Genomic DNA, 17,112 nt, shown 5'->3' with positions numbered 1-17,112 from the left:
ACCCTTGGAGATGGGGGAGGGGATTATGGTAAATTTATACTGGTATTAAGTCAAATTTAAAATAGTCTTTTTAAAAAGTCTCTAAATTCTTCAATGAGCTGTTTCTCTAACTTGAAAATCTGGACAAAGAAGTTGAGCTGCAATTCCTGATCCTAAAAGGATTTTTAATTTAAGGAAATTACTTTATTATTACAGTAGAAAAATTGAGGCATTTATATTAGTCACCCTTTTCACAAGAAACATAAAGCAGCATCTAAATAATCACCAGATTTTTCAATGAATTTGTACTATATTAGTCTATTCTGAAAGCTGAAACCTCAATTGCAAAGATTGTAGGAGATTTAAATTTGATAAAAAATGTCAAAAGCAAAGGAACAAAACTATACTTTTAAATGATGTTTTTTAATGTTGGCATTAACAAGAAGAAAATACACTTGATCTAATTTAGTTTCAATTGTGGGTAGAAGACATAATGGGCTATTATAGAATAGTAATGTTTGATGTATGTATGTGTATGTATTCATAATCATTTACATACATATATAATATTTCAATATTCAATAGTTAAAACCATGTTTGCCAATATAAAGTTAAGCTCCTATTTCTCTAGAAATTAGGGAATTTTAATACCAGTTAAAATTATGTTATGGTTCCCTTATATATTATTTCTAGATCCTTATTGAAAACTACAAAATTTGGGGAAAGTATCTTAGTAAAACAAACACAGTTGATTAAAAGTCAGAGCTGTAAAAATCACTTTAACATCATTCTAAAAATGGGTACTTTACACCTGGACTTAGCTGTATTCTATTTTATGTCTACATGACAAAATCATAGAGCCAAAATGGGACTAGGAAGAGTACAATAGTTACACAAAGAGGTGAAAAATATAATTTAGTTTTTCTTCTTCCAGAGGGTAGGGTTAGTGGAGTGAGCAGATAACCCAGACTTAACGAAAAAATATCATTTAAGTGACAGTACCCTTCGTACAACAACAAAAGTATAGACTTTACTGCCTAAACATTCATCTGCCAGTTGGTACTTGAGTAGTGAAATGAAACTTCTTGCAACCTAAAACACAGTGTTGTAATTATGTTCGCAAATTAGAGCATAAATTATTCAATATAATCATGATGCATTCAATAAAATCTTTATAGTAAATAAGAAATGGAGAAACAGAGTGTTTTACTCACAATAGCAGTGATAACATTGTCCTTAGCATATGGCTCATAAATTCCATATGAGGTCTATGACATTTAAAAAAAAATAGTTCTAAGACCCATTATCATTCTTTCTTTTTATTCTACGGTCACTTTAGAAATCAATCAAAAAGCACTAAAATTCACACCCATTTTGAATTTGTCCAAGTTTTGTAATTCAGTTTATAATTTTAAACAAAATTTTAGCTAGAAAACAGTGAATATCTATTGCTCTTTTCACAATAGCTCGTAAAACGAGTTGCTGAAGAAACACTTTAACAAAACAGCAATTTAAAGAACTATATTAAAATCATGCTCTTTTGTCCCTAAAATGGAAAAATGTATTCTCTGCTTCATTGTGTGTGTTTTTTGAGGATAAGGACAATTGCCAACCGTTTATTTTTCAGATATTCGGGACAGTGGGGGTCCCAAACCAGTGATGGTGTATATCCATGGTGGCTCATATATGGAAGGTACTGGAAATTTATATGATGGGAGTGTCTTGGCAAGTTATGGCAACGTGATCGTCATCACAGTCAACTATCGACTTGGGGTACTTGGTAAGAAGTCTCTTCTTTTCTTTTCACCATTAATCCATGAAGTATGTGATAGTTTTGTTTTGATTTGTTTTGTTTTGCTTTGCTTTGTTTCATTCATTGTTCTATGCTTGTTGACTTTCTTTGAACCAAAATTTTTGATATTTTCAATAAATTCTATAAGTGTGTTCATAAATTACTTGATGGAAGACAGCTAGGGTTAATTTTAAAATTTGAAGGTAAAAGGTAGTGAAATTATTCACATTGTTGAGTGATGTTTTTCCTGGTTTCACTTTATAGCACTGTGAAAGGCAACAATGTCAGGGCCTTTCAAGAAGAATTAGTCCCTGGACAAATTTTTCCTTCCACCTTTTTTTACAATGCCATAAAATTGCCTGAAATTTGACATGAGTTTAGAAACAAGTTTATAAGTCTCTGAGAATATGCATATGGACTGGGTTTGGGGAAGCATTGTCTGTCATTGTGGTACAGATTTGGGTTTTTTAAAAATTTGTCAGAATAATTAGAAATATTTGTCTAAGTATATTTACGTTGAATTATTTGATTTGGAAAATGTGTTGATTTTATAAGGTGATAAAGAGTTCAAGTCAATAATGTATACACATGTAAAACAAAATCAAATTGGAGATCCTTGGTTTTGAAGAAAATTATAGGGAAATATTATTTGTAAAATAACTTATCAAGTACTCTGAAATACACGTATTGTTTTACATAATAACCCATTATTAAAAGAGAAACTTGATATTCTACATGTAAAAGTTTATTTTTATAGTATTGGCACAATTTTGGGAGTAAAATTACTTTATCATTTAATAAGACACTTCTATTACGGTATTTTAGTTAAGAGTATTTGCTAAAAGAGTACAATTTATCACAAAAGATTTCATCTTTTTAATCTTAATTATTCTCAAAATCTTATCACATACTATACGCTTTTTAAAGGCATATAATTTATGCTGTTACTTGCAACAAAAAGGCACCTCCCACTTTCATTATCTAAAAGATTTTGAAAAAGGAATTTAAGTTATGTTTTCCTTTATAATAATTGTTCATATCATATATTTTGGTCATTGAGAATCAGTTTTTTTTCCTCTTCAGTGTTAGTTACTTCTATGTAATTATAAACCTATGTTCATGTCAATCTCAAAATATAAAAAAAAAGAATAGTTTTTGTCAATCAAGTTTGTATGTCTTGGGGAAGGAGATATTTTAGCAATGCAAAGTGAAATCTTGATATTTTTCTACTTTGTTATTTTGATTTTGGAGTATGGTGGACAATAGATATACCATGGCAAATGTAGGTGTAAAATATTTCTGTAACATTTTTCAAGTACACATTAGTTCCACATAGTATCTAATCAGGCACTGATTGCTTCAGATGTTCTTATAATTTCAGTGGGCAGGAATGAATGTTTTCCCACCAATGAAAACTGTGTATCGGAAAGATGTATAAAGAGGTGTTCATAATCATCTTAATTTTAAATATAAATGTTGTCATTTGGTTTTTACGCAAGACTTTAATAGAATTTTCAATATTTTAATACATTTAACTTTATAGTATTATTTATAGTTCAGTTATTTTTATTATTATTCTCATATTTTTCTGACTTTCTCAAGTTAAAAATCCTGAAGCAATGACCAGTTTGTCAATTGAAAATTTAAAATTAAATGCCACATTCTATACAGCAATGTTTTCAAGGACTTGACCATCCACTTAATCATATGTATTTATTTTATTAAAAAAAATCTTTTAGTCATACCTTATGTTGCCTCATTCTTAGTTGTACTCACATAAAGTAAGATTCCATAAAATGAACTGTTATAGTAATAAAGCTTTGTCCATTTTTTTATGTATAACTGACAAGGACCTGACTTTGATCCAATTTGAATCCTATATTTATGTTCATATCCTTTCTCAAAATACCACGCTCTGAATGACTGAATTGCAGGACAGCAGACTAAATAGCTAAAAAATGAAGAAATCAGTCAATTGCTTGGTCTGTATAATGGCAAGCAGAGTTGGTGTAGATGATGGATGATTTTCTCAATGATAGCTAAATATTCGTTCTGCTCTACTGCAGTTTAGGATTTAACTTTCAGTTGGCTCCTTTGTTGTTCTTAAACACATCATATACTGATAATCCGCATTAAGAACCAGGTGTCCTTTCTAGACCTCTCAATATGATAAAGTACAAAACTCTGTTAGTAAACATTTTTAGGTGCATCTTGGAACACTGGTTCTGGAACAGGTGTATGTATCCTGGTCACTTTGTTCCTGAAATGTGTATTGGGCCTTGTGAAAATATACTTAAATGAATTAATTCATGAGAAATAAATCATTGAAACATTTGTTTCAGCACACTTTGCATGTGTAGTATACCACAACTAGAACAACAGCTCATCTGACAACAATAAAGATCTACAACAATAAAGACTATAGGGTTTTCGTTGCTGTTAATAATTTGTCTAATGGTAACAAGGTAAGCCAAGGTTTCTTGGGTATGGGATCCAAAAGTATTGCTGTTTAGTTTTTATTTGGGAGAGTGTTGGAAATTGGTAGAAAATAAGATTTGATCCCACATTGGAGGAAATCCTGAGCTGTGTTTTGATTTGGATGCTTTGGTGTAAAGGATATGAATTTGGGGGTTCAATGTACAATTGGCTAATTACAAGACTGTTGCTCTCTGAAGATTGGCAGAAAAAAAATCAAGATGTCTGAAACAGGTAATGTAATTAGTGTTGATTTGAATTTGCCATCCCAGAGGAGAAATATTACAGGTTTTATTTGTTTGTTTGTTTTAGCAATAAGTAAAAATGTGATAATGTTTTAGTAATAAAATTCATACAGCTATCTAGAGGCAAGATTCTAGTTTAAAGCATTTCATGTTGAAAAAAAGATTTTGTTCACTGCAAAGTAGAAGTGACATAGAGCTATCTCCTATTATAACATTGCTCTGATGGACCTAGGAACAGGTGGGAGTTAGTTTGTCAACTGAGACATTTTGTGGTTTCCTTTGGCATGGTAACATAGACTATCACTATTATAGTATTGGAAATGCTATTAGTGATCATAAGGAAAGCTGCTAATAAGGTTGAAAAAAGGGAAGGGGGTACAGGGCTCTGCCTGCTAATCTCACTTCCCCTGTTTTGTCTGAGAGGTCTCTGTAACCGCATCTCATTCAGTCTCACCCATCCAGCGAACATTTAGACTTTCTTTCACTTCTGGTTGTATACATTCTTTTTCCTCAGCGTTTTAACTCTTCATCCTCTGTTATTTGGCACATTGTTGTGTAGTTCTTTAAAATACATTAAAAAATATTTGTTAACAGAATTATTTTTAATATTATAGTACATAGTTAATAAAACTATCATAATGGAAATTTAAGGAGAAATGTTTTGATTAGATGTCCTTAAAGGAGGGAAATAATGTTGAGTATTATGGTTGTAAGTGGGATAAATATATGTGCTTATGGACAAGAACTGGAAGGAAATAAGAAATAAATTGTTCACTATTAGGATGGGATATTGTGCAATTAACACTTTTGAAAAAAGAAACTATCCAAACGATATGTTTTCAAATCTCAAAAATGAAAAAAATACATGAACTAATTTTGTGTTAAAAATATATCTCAACTGCCTCTTTAAATTTAGAATAAATTTAATAGTTGTTTTTAGAGAAAATGAAAAAGTTTTATACCACTGTTAGGAACTAATTTAGGCAAACACGACTTTTATCAGATGGAAATTTAATGTTACTTTTATCTTGATATGGATATTTTAGAGGCAATTATGTGTTCATAATTCTAGCCCATGTGATTTGGCAAATTTTAGGAGTCTAATGTTATACTTAGTAATCTAATGACTATACCACCCCTCTCTGGGAAAAAAAAAAAAAATTGAAGTGCATCTACTTGTATTTGAAGAATTATACTTAGCTTACTTTATAATGCCATGTGGGCTAAATCATTTAAAACAAGATTTTTTTTTCATATTTGAATCTGAGCAGTTCAGCAGCAAGGAGATTTGGTAAAGTCTAGGTAATGCTTATAATTTAAAACGAAAACATATTAATTTCTGAAGTGGCACAATGTTTTGTCATCACTCTTGGTATTTACCATGTCTTTTTTTTTTTTTTCCTTGTTTTAATTTCTGCTTGGCTCTAAATCCTAAAACAGACAAATAAAAATCTTTAAATGTGACCATATAGTTGGGAGTAGTATATAATAAGATATTAAATTTTATATGATGATCCAAATATTTTCTTGGGAGGTAGAAGATGGAGTCAGGCTGTCCTTGAAGTGTCAAAAATGTCTTCATGGAATTGGTTTTATTTGAGCAAGATCATGAAAAATAGTTTATCTCTGGGATTAACCAAAGGGAAGAGAGAAGCACTTTCTTTCAGTTTCTCTTTATTTCTACTTCAAAAAAGTGTAGATAATTTGTGACAAAAGCACACATATAAATAAATTGCATAAAGGAATACATATACTATAGAGAAAAGTTACAGAAACTTAGGCCATGAGCATGTATTGGAATTGAATGTAAATATATATATTTCAATTTCCTAGGAGAAAGGTAAAAAGGATAATGAATTGAATTTCATAATTGTTACATATTAATTAGTAAAAAAATACACAGCTCTTTCTCCGTATACTCTAGCAAAATTTATCATATGGCTTGTTTTTATTTGGAGCAATGAACAATATTGAGACCATGTGATAGTTTTGATGTCATTAGAAGATGCAGATATATTCTCAGTATATGATTACTTATATTAACCCTCTGTAAAAGCCAAGGACATAATAATAAATGCCCACAGTTTCTATAGTGTCATTTCAAAAGACCTAACCAAGTGCAATTCAAGGAAGATATTTGGTGATTTCACTTACAATAGGATAGGGCTAAAAACCAGTTGAGAGCAATGGACAGTTAACTTGGTCCATAGATTTATTTTCTCAAATATCTTATATCAACTGGGTTTTAATAACGGCTGGATGGTAATCAATTTTAGATTGAGTGCTAAAATGAGCTACTGGAGTTGAGATATTGTTTATCCTTTGGAATAAAGAAACTTAAAACAGATAATGTCACAGGGCAAAGTAGACTATTTGTTCACTATTTTTATTTTACCTGCTTCCTCCAAAATGATTTCAGGTGGTTTGCAATAAAAACAATTATTTAGTTATGCCAACAACTTAGAAATAACCTGAAAGTAAGCATGTCAATTAATGTAGGTGTTAATTAAAAGAAGTTCGTTTTTTAAAAAATGTGTTTTTGGTACAGTCATGTAAAGTCATTCATTAATTTATTCATTCACTCAATATAAACTGAGCAATATGTATCAGGCATTCTACTAGTTATTAAGGATAATGTGAAAAACATGATAGGCATGATCCCTGCCATCCAGTAGATTACTGGCCATTAGGGAAGATAGAAATTAAACTAATAATTATACAAATGATATCTTTTACATGGATAATGATTTAATGCAAAGTGAACTTTCTTTACAATTACCTGGATGATAAGTACTAGAGAAATGACAAGTGCTAATCTATTCTAGACACTCAGAAAAGGTTTCTCAAAGGAAGTGATATTCAAGTTTCAATTTCTTATATTCTACTGAAAAAGCCCTTGGCAAGATTCCCAAGGACCTCCAGTTTGTTAATTCCACTGTCCACTTCTCTGTTCTTATCTTACTTGATCTCTCCATAGCATAGGAGACAGTTAACTAGTCCCGTCTTAGCATGCTTGTTTCTTGGCTTCATCCCGGGATTACTTCCTATCTCACTGTCAGCTCCTTCTCAGCCTCCTTCCCTGGCTCCTCCTCTCTTACCCTGATCTCTAAATGTTGAAATGCCATTAAGCAGAATTTTTGGCTGCCTGCCTTTTCCTCTCTTTAGTGTCTCCCTAGGGGACTTCATGCATGGCTCTAAATCTCTAAATACCATCTCTTTGTAAGTGACTTCCAAGACTTATCTTCAGGACTGCCTATTCCTCAGAACTTAAGACTTATGTACTTCTTTTTTTAAAAAAAGATTTTATTATTTATTTGAGAGAGAGTGTGTGCACACGTGAGCTGGAGGAGGCAGACAGAGGGAAAAGCAGACTCCCCGCTGAGCAGGGAGCCTGATGTGAGGCTTGATCCCAGGACCCTGAGATCATGACCTGAGCCAAAGGCAGACACTTAACCTGCTGAGCCACCCAGGTGCCCCCAGATTTGTATACTTCTGCCTATCAACATCTCCATGGGGATATCTAATGACTTTCAACTTTAATGGCTAAAACATGTTGATTTTCACAAGTGTGTATTTCATTATCTTTCACATCTAGGTTATTATAATAATTGCAACAATAGCAATAATAATAGTAGCCACACTCATTGAGGGTTTATTATATTCCAAAAGCTGTTTTAAGCAGTTTATATTAATTGCATTATTAAATTTCTGCAATAACCCTATGAGGTAGGGTTGTTATTTTCCCAGTTTTATAAGTGCAGAAACACATGAGTAGAGAGGTTAAGTATCTAATTTGCAGTCATACAGGTCAAATGGCATGAAATGGTGGAGCCAGGCTTCTTTTTATTTTTTTTTAATTTTTTTATTGTTATGTTAATCCCCATACATTACATCACTAGTTTTAGATATAGTGTTCCATGATTCATTGTTTGTGCATAACACCCAGTGCTCCATGCAGAACGTGCCCTCCTCAATACCCATCACCAGGCTAACCCATCCTCCCACCCCCCTCCCCTCTAGAACCCTCAGTTTGTTTTTCAGAGTCCATCGTCTCTCATGGTTCGTCTACCCCTCCGATTTCCCCCCCTTCATTCTTCCCCTCCTGCTACATTCTTCTTCTTTTTTTTTTTCTTTCTTAACATATATTGCATTATTTGTTTCAGAGGTACAGATCTGAGATTCAACAGTCTTGCACAATTCACAGCGCTTACCAGAGCACATACCCTCCCCAGTGTCCATCACCCAGTCACCCCATCCCTCCCACCCCACCCCCCACTCCAGCAACCCTCAGTTTATTTCCTGAGATTAAGAATTCCTCATATCAGTGAGGTCATATGATACATGTCTTTCTCTGTTTGACTTATTTCGCTCAGCATAATACCCTCCAGTTCCATCCACGTCATTGCAAATGGCAAGATCTCATTCCTTTTGATGGCTGCATAATATTCCATTGTACATATATACCACATCTTCTTTATCCATTCATCTGTTGATGGACATCTTGACTCTTTCCACAGTTTTGGAGCCAGGCTTCTAACCAGGCAGTCTTCTTTTCAGCACAACACTGTACTGATGGCATTGGCACTGCCATCCATCTGGATGATCAAGTAAAAACTCTGTAGATTTTCCCTGATTTATCTCTCCCCTATGCTCAACAACCAGTTCAGCTTCTCTTACTGAATTGTTCCAACATATATCCTGGATCTGCCTCCTTCTTTCCATTTCCCCCTTTATCGTTTAGCTGAGTCTCCTTGAACCTCTTCTGTTATTTTCCTCTTTCATTTTTGCTCCATACCTATAATCTATTCTTCATACAGCAAAATCAGATTATCTTTTTACAATATAAATTATACCAGCTCACTTTTCTGCTCACCACCCTCCAGTGGCTTTCCATTATTCACTTAGAAAAAAATACAGACTCCTTCCCTGACCTGTCTAACAAAACCTTTCATAAATCTGTATTATGTATCTATATCTCTTCGTGTATGTTCCTCTTGTACCTGTATCTTAGTTCATCTCAAAATGCTCTTCCTCTCAGTTCCAGCCATCTTTTGTTCTTTATACACACCAAACTCATCCTCATTTTAGATATTTTATATTTGCTGTTCCCTCTGCCTGTCCCAGAGCTGTATGGGACTAGTTCCTGCTCTTCTGATCTTGGTTTGAACGTCTTTTCTCAGAGCGACCATCCATGTTCAACCAATCTAACAAGAGCCACCATGTCACAAGTCATGTACTTTTTAAAATTCTTTGTATTACATTGATCATACCTGATTATTTCCTATTTATATTTGGATTGTTTGATTTATTATTATCTGGCTCTCCAAGGCCTAAAATAGTCCCTGACACTGGATTTTCTCAGAAAATATTTGTTGAATGAATTTAATGTGAATCCGAAGAGTCAATAGGTATTAATCCAATGTGGTCATTGAGTGGAGGGTGAGGCTGAGCTTCAAGCAGAGAAGAGAATCTGGGTAAAAGCCAGAGGAAAAGAGAAATTTGGTGTGTTAAAGGGGCTGAGCAAACCCAGTCGGAATGCTTGGACTAAGGGGTAGGCGATGTCAGTTAAGGTTGAAAACTGGCCGCAGGCCATGCAGAATCTCGTTAAAGATGTAGGACTTCTAAGAACAATGAGAAACCATGATAGGACATTGAGCAGATAAGTGATATGATTAGATTTGAATTTCAAAAAGTGTGTTGAGCAGACCTAGACCTTGATCAAAGTTGACAATCTGCTATGGATACAAAAAAACATGGCTTGTGCCTCGTTAAAGTGAGATGCTTGGTAAAGTCAGTGAATAAGGCAGATATTTTGCTCACAGAAGATTGAGGGACCAGCTGAGCCTTGGCTGACTAAGGTGAGTATGGGAATCTGTCTTTTTTTTTTTTAAGGTTTTATTTATTTATTTGACAGAGAGAGACAGTGAGAGACGAAACACAAGCAGGGGGAGTAGAAGAGGGAGAAGCAGGCTTCCCGCTGAGCAGGAAGCCCGATGCGGGGCTCGATCCCAGGACCCTGGAGTCATGACCTGAGCCGAAGGCAGACGCTTAACAACTGAGCCACCCAGGCGCCCCAGGGGAATCTGTCTTTTATACAAAAAGCAACATAGAGATTTTGCCAATAATGGAATGAATGATAATAGAATGAATCAAACCAGCGTTTTGCATTTTTACCACAGCTGCTTATTTAAATGACTTATTTTGCTTCTAATTATCTTACATCTTTTAATAATGGAATGAATCAAACCAGTATTATGGAGAGCTCTTTTGAATTCCTGTTTTGAAGGAGGGTGAATCAATATGATCTGTATTATTCCAGAGACTGGCCAATATAAGAGACCCCAATAAATTACTGTATTATGTCTCCTTATTTGTCTTTCCATGTTATTAATATGGCCTTATTTAAGCTCTTAGTTGTCCTAAAATGGAGTTTTGTTTTGTTTTTTATAAGTTCTGGGAGGAAGTTGGGAGTATGTGGCTTATGATTTTCCTGAAGCATTAAGATCAGTCATTTGGAATAAGACCTCAGGAACATAGAATAAAAATTTCCTTCATTCCTAGCCAAGGTGTTCTTCTGGATCCAGAATTGGACAACTATTTTCCAGCACTCAAAATTCTGCAACTAACAAACCATAAACAAAAAGATATTTAGTTCTCTTTTCAGAGCAAAAGTCATCATCTTAACTCAGTCTTTCATTTATTCATTCATTAATTCACAGGCATTTGAAAAGTGCCCACTATAGGTTCCCAGTAGTTTGGGGAGGGGGGCTGGTCTGTGTTAACAGTGTAAAAAACAAAACAAAACAAAAATCAGACTCAATCCTTCCTCTCTGGATTCCACAGTACATAAGGAATATTGACATTAAACAAATCAACAAATTTTGATAAGCTGTGTTTCCAAAAATATCAGGGTGTTAAGAGAAATATTTGTGGAGGTGAAATGTAGAATGAGTCCTTCAGGAAACGTTTCTTTGTACCTCTCAAGCTAGCATAGTTGTGATTTTTGTTTTTTGTTTCTTTCCCCATGCATTTACAAAGTTAAATATTAAAAAACAGATAAAATATTTTGAAATAATTTTTAAAAAATGCAAGATTAGAAGCCAAATAAGCCATTTAAACAAGCAGCTGTGGTAAAAATGCAAAAATCCAAACAAACAAACAGACCACCCACAAACAACCAGGCACAATTCTCTACTTGAATTTAATTAGCAAAACTGGTTTGTAAAATACACATGCACAGGGAAAGGATCCCAGAGGAGTGACTAGCCTTTCACTATTGGATCTATCGCATGAGAATATAACTATAGGACTTTCCAGAGACAATTGAAGGTTTTTGCCCTCACCTGCCCTTTGTTGCGTAGAAGAGCCATGCAATGTAATAAGTTAGGAGCATAACTGATTTTTTTTGATGGAGATACAAGTATCTTCTTCACCCAGTGTCAGGTTTTTTTCCAGTGTGCTCCAAACCAAGCGAGGGTTTGCGTTTTGCTTTTTAGTTTAGTTCGCTTTCAAATGATCCTTTCCTCCCTCTGGTGATTCCTCAATAAGAAACCTAAGCCGTACCCCACCCCCCCACCTTCCCTTGACCTAGTGTCATGATCCTTGACATTCCATCCACTTTCACTACTTTTCCTTAAAAAATATACTGCAATTTCATCTACCATGACACCTTGTAACGTCTTTCTCTTTCTAAAGTTCTTCCTTAAATAATTTACTCCCATAAACATTTGGATATTGTTCTTTTTCCTTGTCTTTCTATTTTTAATTGTCACAGTTCCATTTTTTAAAAAATACCTTGTATTTGTCTCCTTTTACCTATTCCTGTTGCTACTAACTATTCACCTTGGTTACCAGGTTTTCAGGCTGACCCCTGAGCCTCCAGACCCAAACTTACACAGATTACCTTAAAAATATCTTTAAAACATAACAGAACACCAGCTTTCTTTAGTTTTTCTCTGCTCTGTATCTCTAAATATTTCTCACCAACTCTGGGACCCATTCCAGATTTTCCTGCCATTTTAGGTCTGCTGAAGTATGTTGCTTCTCTTCTTAGCAAACTATATCTTCTATTAGTTTCTGGAAAGTCCCTTACAATCAAGCCAGGCTAGCCTCCTCACTGCCTACCAGGATCATTTCCAACTGCTTACTTGCCAAATATACCCATCTTGCCCAATCTACATAGCCCAGCTATCACCCTACCTTCTACAAAATTACCGCAAGCTGGATTGATCCATCTCTTCCGTCTACCTCCATAGCTTAGGCAGCCTACCCTTCACTTTGGCATGCATAAAACCAACTCCACTTGTTCCTTTGTGTGTATTAACTGCTTAATATTGTAGATGCCTTGCCACCCAAACTAGAAAATAAATACAAATTCTGGTTTTCCAGTTTCCTCAAGACTGGCAGAGTGCTCTGCATACCTGATTCAAAAGTCATCAATAAGCATTCAAATTAATTCACTTTGTCCTATTCTTAGCATATGCATGTGCTAGGACAGAGAATAGGTAGAAAGAGTGACCAATAGTGGAGAATGTGGGTAGTAAAGAGTACTAACCATGTGCATGCCAGGCCTCATGTCTAGTTCCACATAAATGAGGTAAGGTCTTGTTGATGGTAGCAATACTTTGCCCCCAATTGCAGTAGCACAAAAAGCCCTCGATCCTCTGGAGAAATGCCTTGGGTACTGGAACCATAATGCATGACAACAGTAATTTATTTTAAACTGAGTAGCGATTTCTGAATTTATCATACCTTAATGATTTGCATTATTCTGTTTCCTGTGTAGCATATGATGAGTGAAAAGGTTGGTGTTCATAAGCATTAGATAAACATGAAAATAGTGATGAAAGACAACTCTTTGAATTAAAATATATACAATATTAAAGAAAGGATTACTATTGATTTTATGTATGGAGTGGGCTGTGAAATCTGTTTTTAAACTCAGTTGAAGGTTGTTCTTTTGTAAAGTCAAGGGAAAAGCAATTTTGTAGTTTCTTTAATTTTGCCTTTTGATACTTCACCTGTTTTGAATTTAATTACAGGTGTTCAATTATTGCCACAAACAGAGATTAGGGTGAGAGATCTTATACTGGCTATTGATTACTCACATACCCACCCATTTTATCTAACAGAACAATTAGGACTATAGATTTAATTATTTTTCTTAGAAAAATTTTCCAAATACAAGACAAGTTGTATTTCTCAACTGATTTATGTATCGACAAAGTCACCATTTAGAAACTTCTCTGAAGAGCTGAGGGATATTCCTGAGAAGAGACATATCCAAGAGAAATATTAATTTCCATCCTGGTATTTGCTAGCTTCTTGCATTTGAGCTTTGCAAAGCGGTACCTTTTCTAGAAGACTCAGTTCTCTTAAGAGACTATGTAACATACTCAAACAGAAGTAAGTTATTAAAAAAGATTTGTGTTAATATCATTATAATTTGCAGCATTTTTTTCTGGCAGAAAAGATTATGTAATGATTTTTTGTCATTTAGTTATGGCTAGAGTTAAGTTTTTGACTTCAAATGAAAAAAGCTTTAAGAAATACGCATTATTCCCTTTTAACATAAATAAAATGATTGCTTAACTAGATAGTGTTTTCCCTTTAAAGTCAATAAGAAATATGTTTTTCAGAGTATATTTTTGACCCTTCTGTTTTAAAGCCAATCTGTAATATTTACCAAAGTAGACAGTTTATAGTCTACAGTTCATATTTGGGTTTATTTTCTAGAAGATGTTTAAAGGGACCACATCAGGCATGTGTAACTTTTCCCTAGTCCCAGGCTATTCTGCATTCGAATGAGTACTATCCACATGTTTTCTTAATAACATTTTATCATAATTTATATAATTGTGCTATTTAGAAAGGTAATTAACTACATATTTAATAAACTTACATATTTTTACCCTTCCATTTTCTAGAAAGTATTTGTGACAAGTTATGAGAGTATATACAATAAAATTATAGTCAGATATAAACAATGAATCAAGTCTAGAGAAAAGAGAAGGCCTGGAAAAGATAAAAAACCTAATCTCGAAACATTTCTAGAGTTGATGATTTGTGCTCTGATTTGGAAACTCTACCAAGAGTTAGTTAGTTATTTCTTATTATCAGAAGGGATGTAAAACATGACAATTCTTCAGAGAAATCAAAGTTACTCTAAGCACTAATTTTTTCAAAAGAAATTTCTCATGTGGGATTTCATGTTAGGGGATAATTATAAAAATAGAATTCTATGATGAAATGCTTAAAAGTAAGCAACCAAAATCCTGTTGTTTAAGCTTAGTTATGCATCCATACTAAGGTGTGCTCTATTTACCTGCAATCACCTACCTTATGGGTTACCTCTTCTCTGTTTGTTGCTGGAGTCCAGTAAGAGGGATCTTTCAGATACAGAGCAGCTGGGGGCAGGGGAGATTGAAAATAAAGCCATGTAGAAAGATGGATTTTCATGCTATGTATGCATTCTACTGGTAAATTTTCTAACTGGATATTTGTTTTGTATGAGAAAACTACCAATTATTTTACTTTGTTAACCCATTAGTATGCAAAGACTGAATCAGTGGGTTTTCTTAAAGAAGAGCTTTTCTGTGGCTGGCCCAGATCATCTGCTATTTTTAAGAGGAGAGGATAAGTTACTAGTTTTCTTTTTGAAAATGGAATCATATGATCAAGAACCCAAATTTGTTGTTTTCTATTATTCTCTTAAAAAGATCAACTTGCTATATTCTTTTTCTTTTCTCATTCTTGTCCTTTGCTTTTGGTCCAGTTTTTACATAGAAGCAAAAAATCTGTTTTTCTGAAATAGAATTAAAATTGGGTAATTGCAATGTAGTATCATGGGAGTCGACTCTATACGTCACTAGTTGCAGTAAGTTCACTAAATCCCAATAAAAAATATCTTCACCTTATGTTAAATTTGTGTGTATATGTATACCTTTTATAGGTTAAAAAATTGATCTATTATTCTAGTCTTGAATCTTACAAAACTTATAAACCTAATCTTTATTCCCTTTAGAAACCTCCTATTCACTACTTTCCTTCTGGACCAGATGTCCAATAGAAATATAATGCAGTCATACATGTAATTTTAAATTTTATAGTGGCCACATTAAAGAAAAGTTAAAAAAAAGACAAAATTAATTTAAAAAATTATTTTATTTAGCCTAATATTCCATTCAACAAAAATATCATCAATTTTAGATGGAATCAACATAAATTATTAATGGAACATTATGCATTTTTCACTCATTAAAATACTTTTATACTTATAGAACATCTCAATTCAGATGCTACATTTCCAACAGAATAAAGAGGTCCTGCAAAAATAATACAGTTGCGTCAGAAAACAATGCTTGACACTGCTTCACTTTTAAAACTTTAAATCAACTAAAACTAAATAAAATAAAAAGTAAAGTTCTTCCATAACACAGGTCACATTTCAGTACTCAATAGTCTAATGTGGAGAGTGGCTACTTACTGGACAGTGCAGCTCCAGACTATAGTTACTTTACTTTTTTGATTATATTCACCTGTTCGGTGAATTTTTGAAGCAAGAACTCTCAATTCATGAATATATCTCTAAATTATATTCCATATACCATGGTATTAATGGATTATATATTATAAAAATACACAGAAGATGGAAATTTTGAAGATGAAACAGCACTTTAAAGTAATGGTTATCTTATTCATCTTTTTAATTTTTTTTTGTTGAAGTATAGTTGACACATAATGTTACATTAGTTTTGGGTGCTTATTCATCTTTTTAAACACATCTTTTAAATTTAAAGCTGTATGCTTAAACAGGCCTTATTATTTTTAAGATATTAGTTTTACATTTTGTTATCCAGAGATTTGGAAGACTGTTTCTAAGATCATTTAATATTTAATTTTAATGACTGTTAGAGCTAAAAAAAGATGATTTACAAAGATACCAAAGTACACATTTAAGGAGAAGTTCAATGTTATCATAACATATTTTAAACCATATAATAGTCTTCTTGACAGTTCTGAAGACTGAAATCTTTTTTTTTTTTTTTTTAAGATTTTATTTATTTATTTGAGAGAGCTTGAATGAGAGAGAGAGAGAGAGAGAGAGAGCACATGAGAGGGGGAAGGTCAGAGGGAGAAGCAGACTCCCTGCTGAGCAGGGAGCCCGACGTGGGACTCGATCCAGGGACTCCAGGATCATGACCTGAGCTGAAGGCAGTCGCTTAACCGACTGAGCCACCCAGGCGCCCTGAAGACTGAATTCTTGTCAGATAGGATTAAATTGTCATGGTTTCCACGTTGGAATTTAGTTGGCTTTGAGCTCATTCTTAACACATACACACACAAAAAGTTTCAGCTTTGTCCTTTTTGTGACTTATTGGTACCTGTAACATCTTCAATCTGTGATTTATTTGCAGGAATCTTTTGAAGCCACTGGCTCCCTGTGACTGTTAGTGTTATTAAAATTAGATAACATAAATGATACATCCACCTAAACTGGCTCATGTAATCTGCAACATGCCTTACAACAATGAAATTAACACCTCAATAAGTCTAGTTATTATTTGTCATCATATTATTGACTATATTCCCCAGGCTGTACATTACATCCCCATGACTTAT

At 33.6% G+C, this 17,112-nt stretch overlaps 1 protein-coding gene across 7 annotated transcripts in view; it reads left to right on the top strand.

Moving 5' to 3' along the window:
* Window positions 1–17,112, top strand: part of NLGN1 (neuroligin 1) — an 827,564-nt gene that overhangs the window by 382,569 nt on the left and 427,883 nt on the right. For all 7 annotated transcript variants that reach the window (XM_078069095.1, XM_078069076.1, XM_078069084.1 and 4 more), the window contains one exon: window positions 1,607–1,759. In XM_078069095.1, coding sequence (XP_077925221.1) covers window positions 1,607–1,759 — 153 coding nt within the window. The remainder of the gene's footprint in view (window positions 1–1,606; window positions 1,760–17,112) is intronic.

The sequence above is a fragment of the Halichoerus grypus genome, chromosome 1 (genome assembly GCF_964656455.1).
Source record: "Halichoerus grypus chromosome 1, mHalGry1.hap1.1, whole genome shotgun sequence".
NCBI classification, from domain to species: Eukaryota; Metazoa; Chordata; class Mammalia; order Carnivora; family Phocidae; genus Halichoerus; species Halichoerus grypus.
This window is presented reverse-complemented; position numbering and strand designations above follow the sequence as displayed.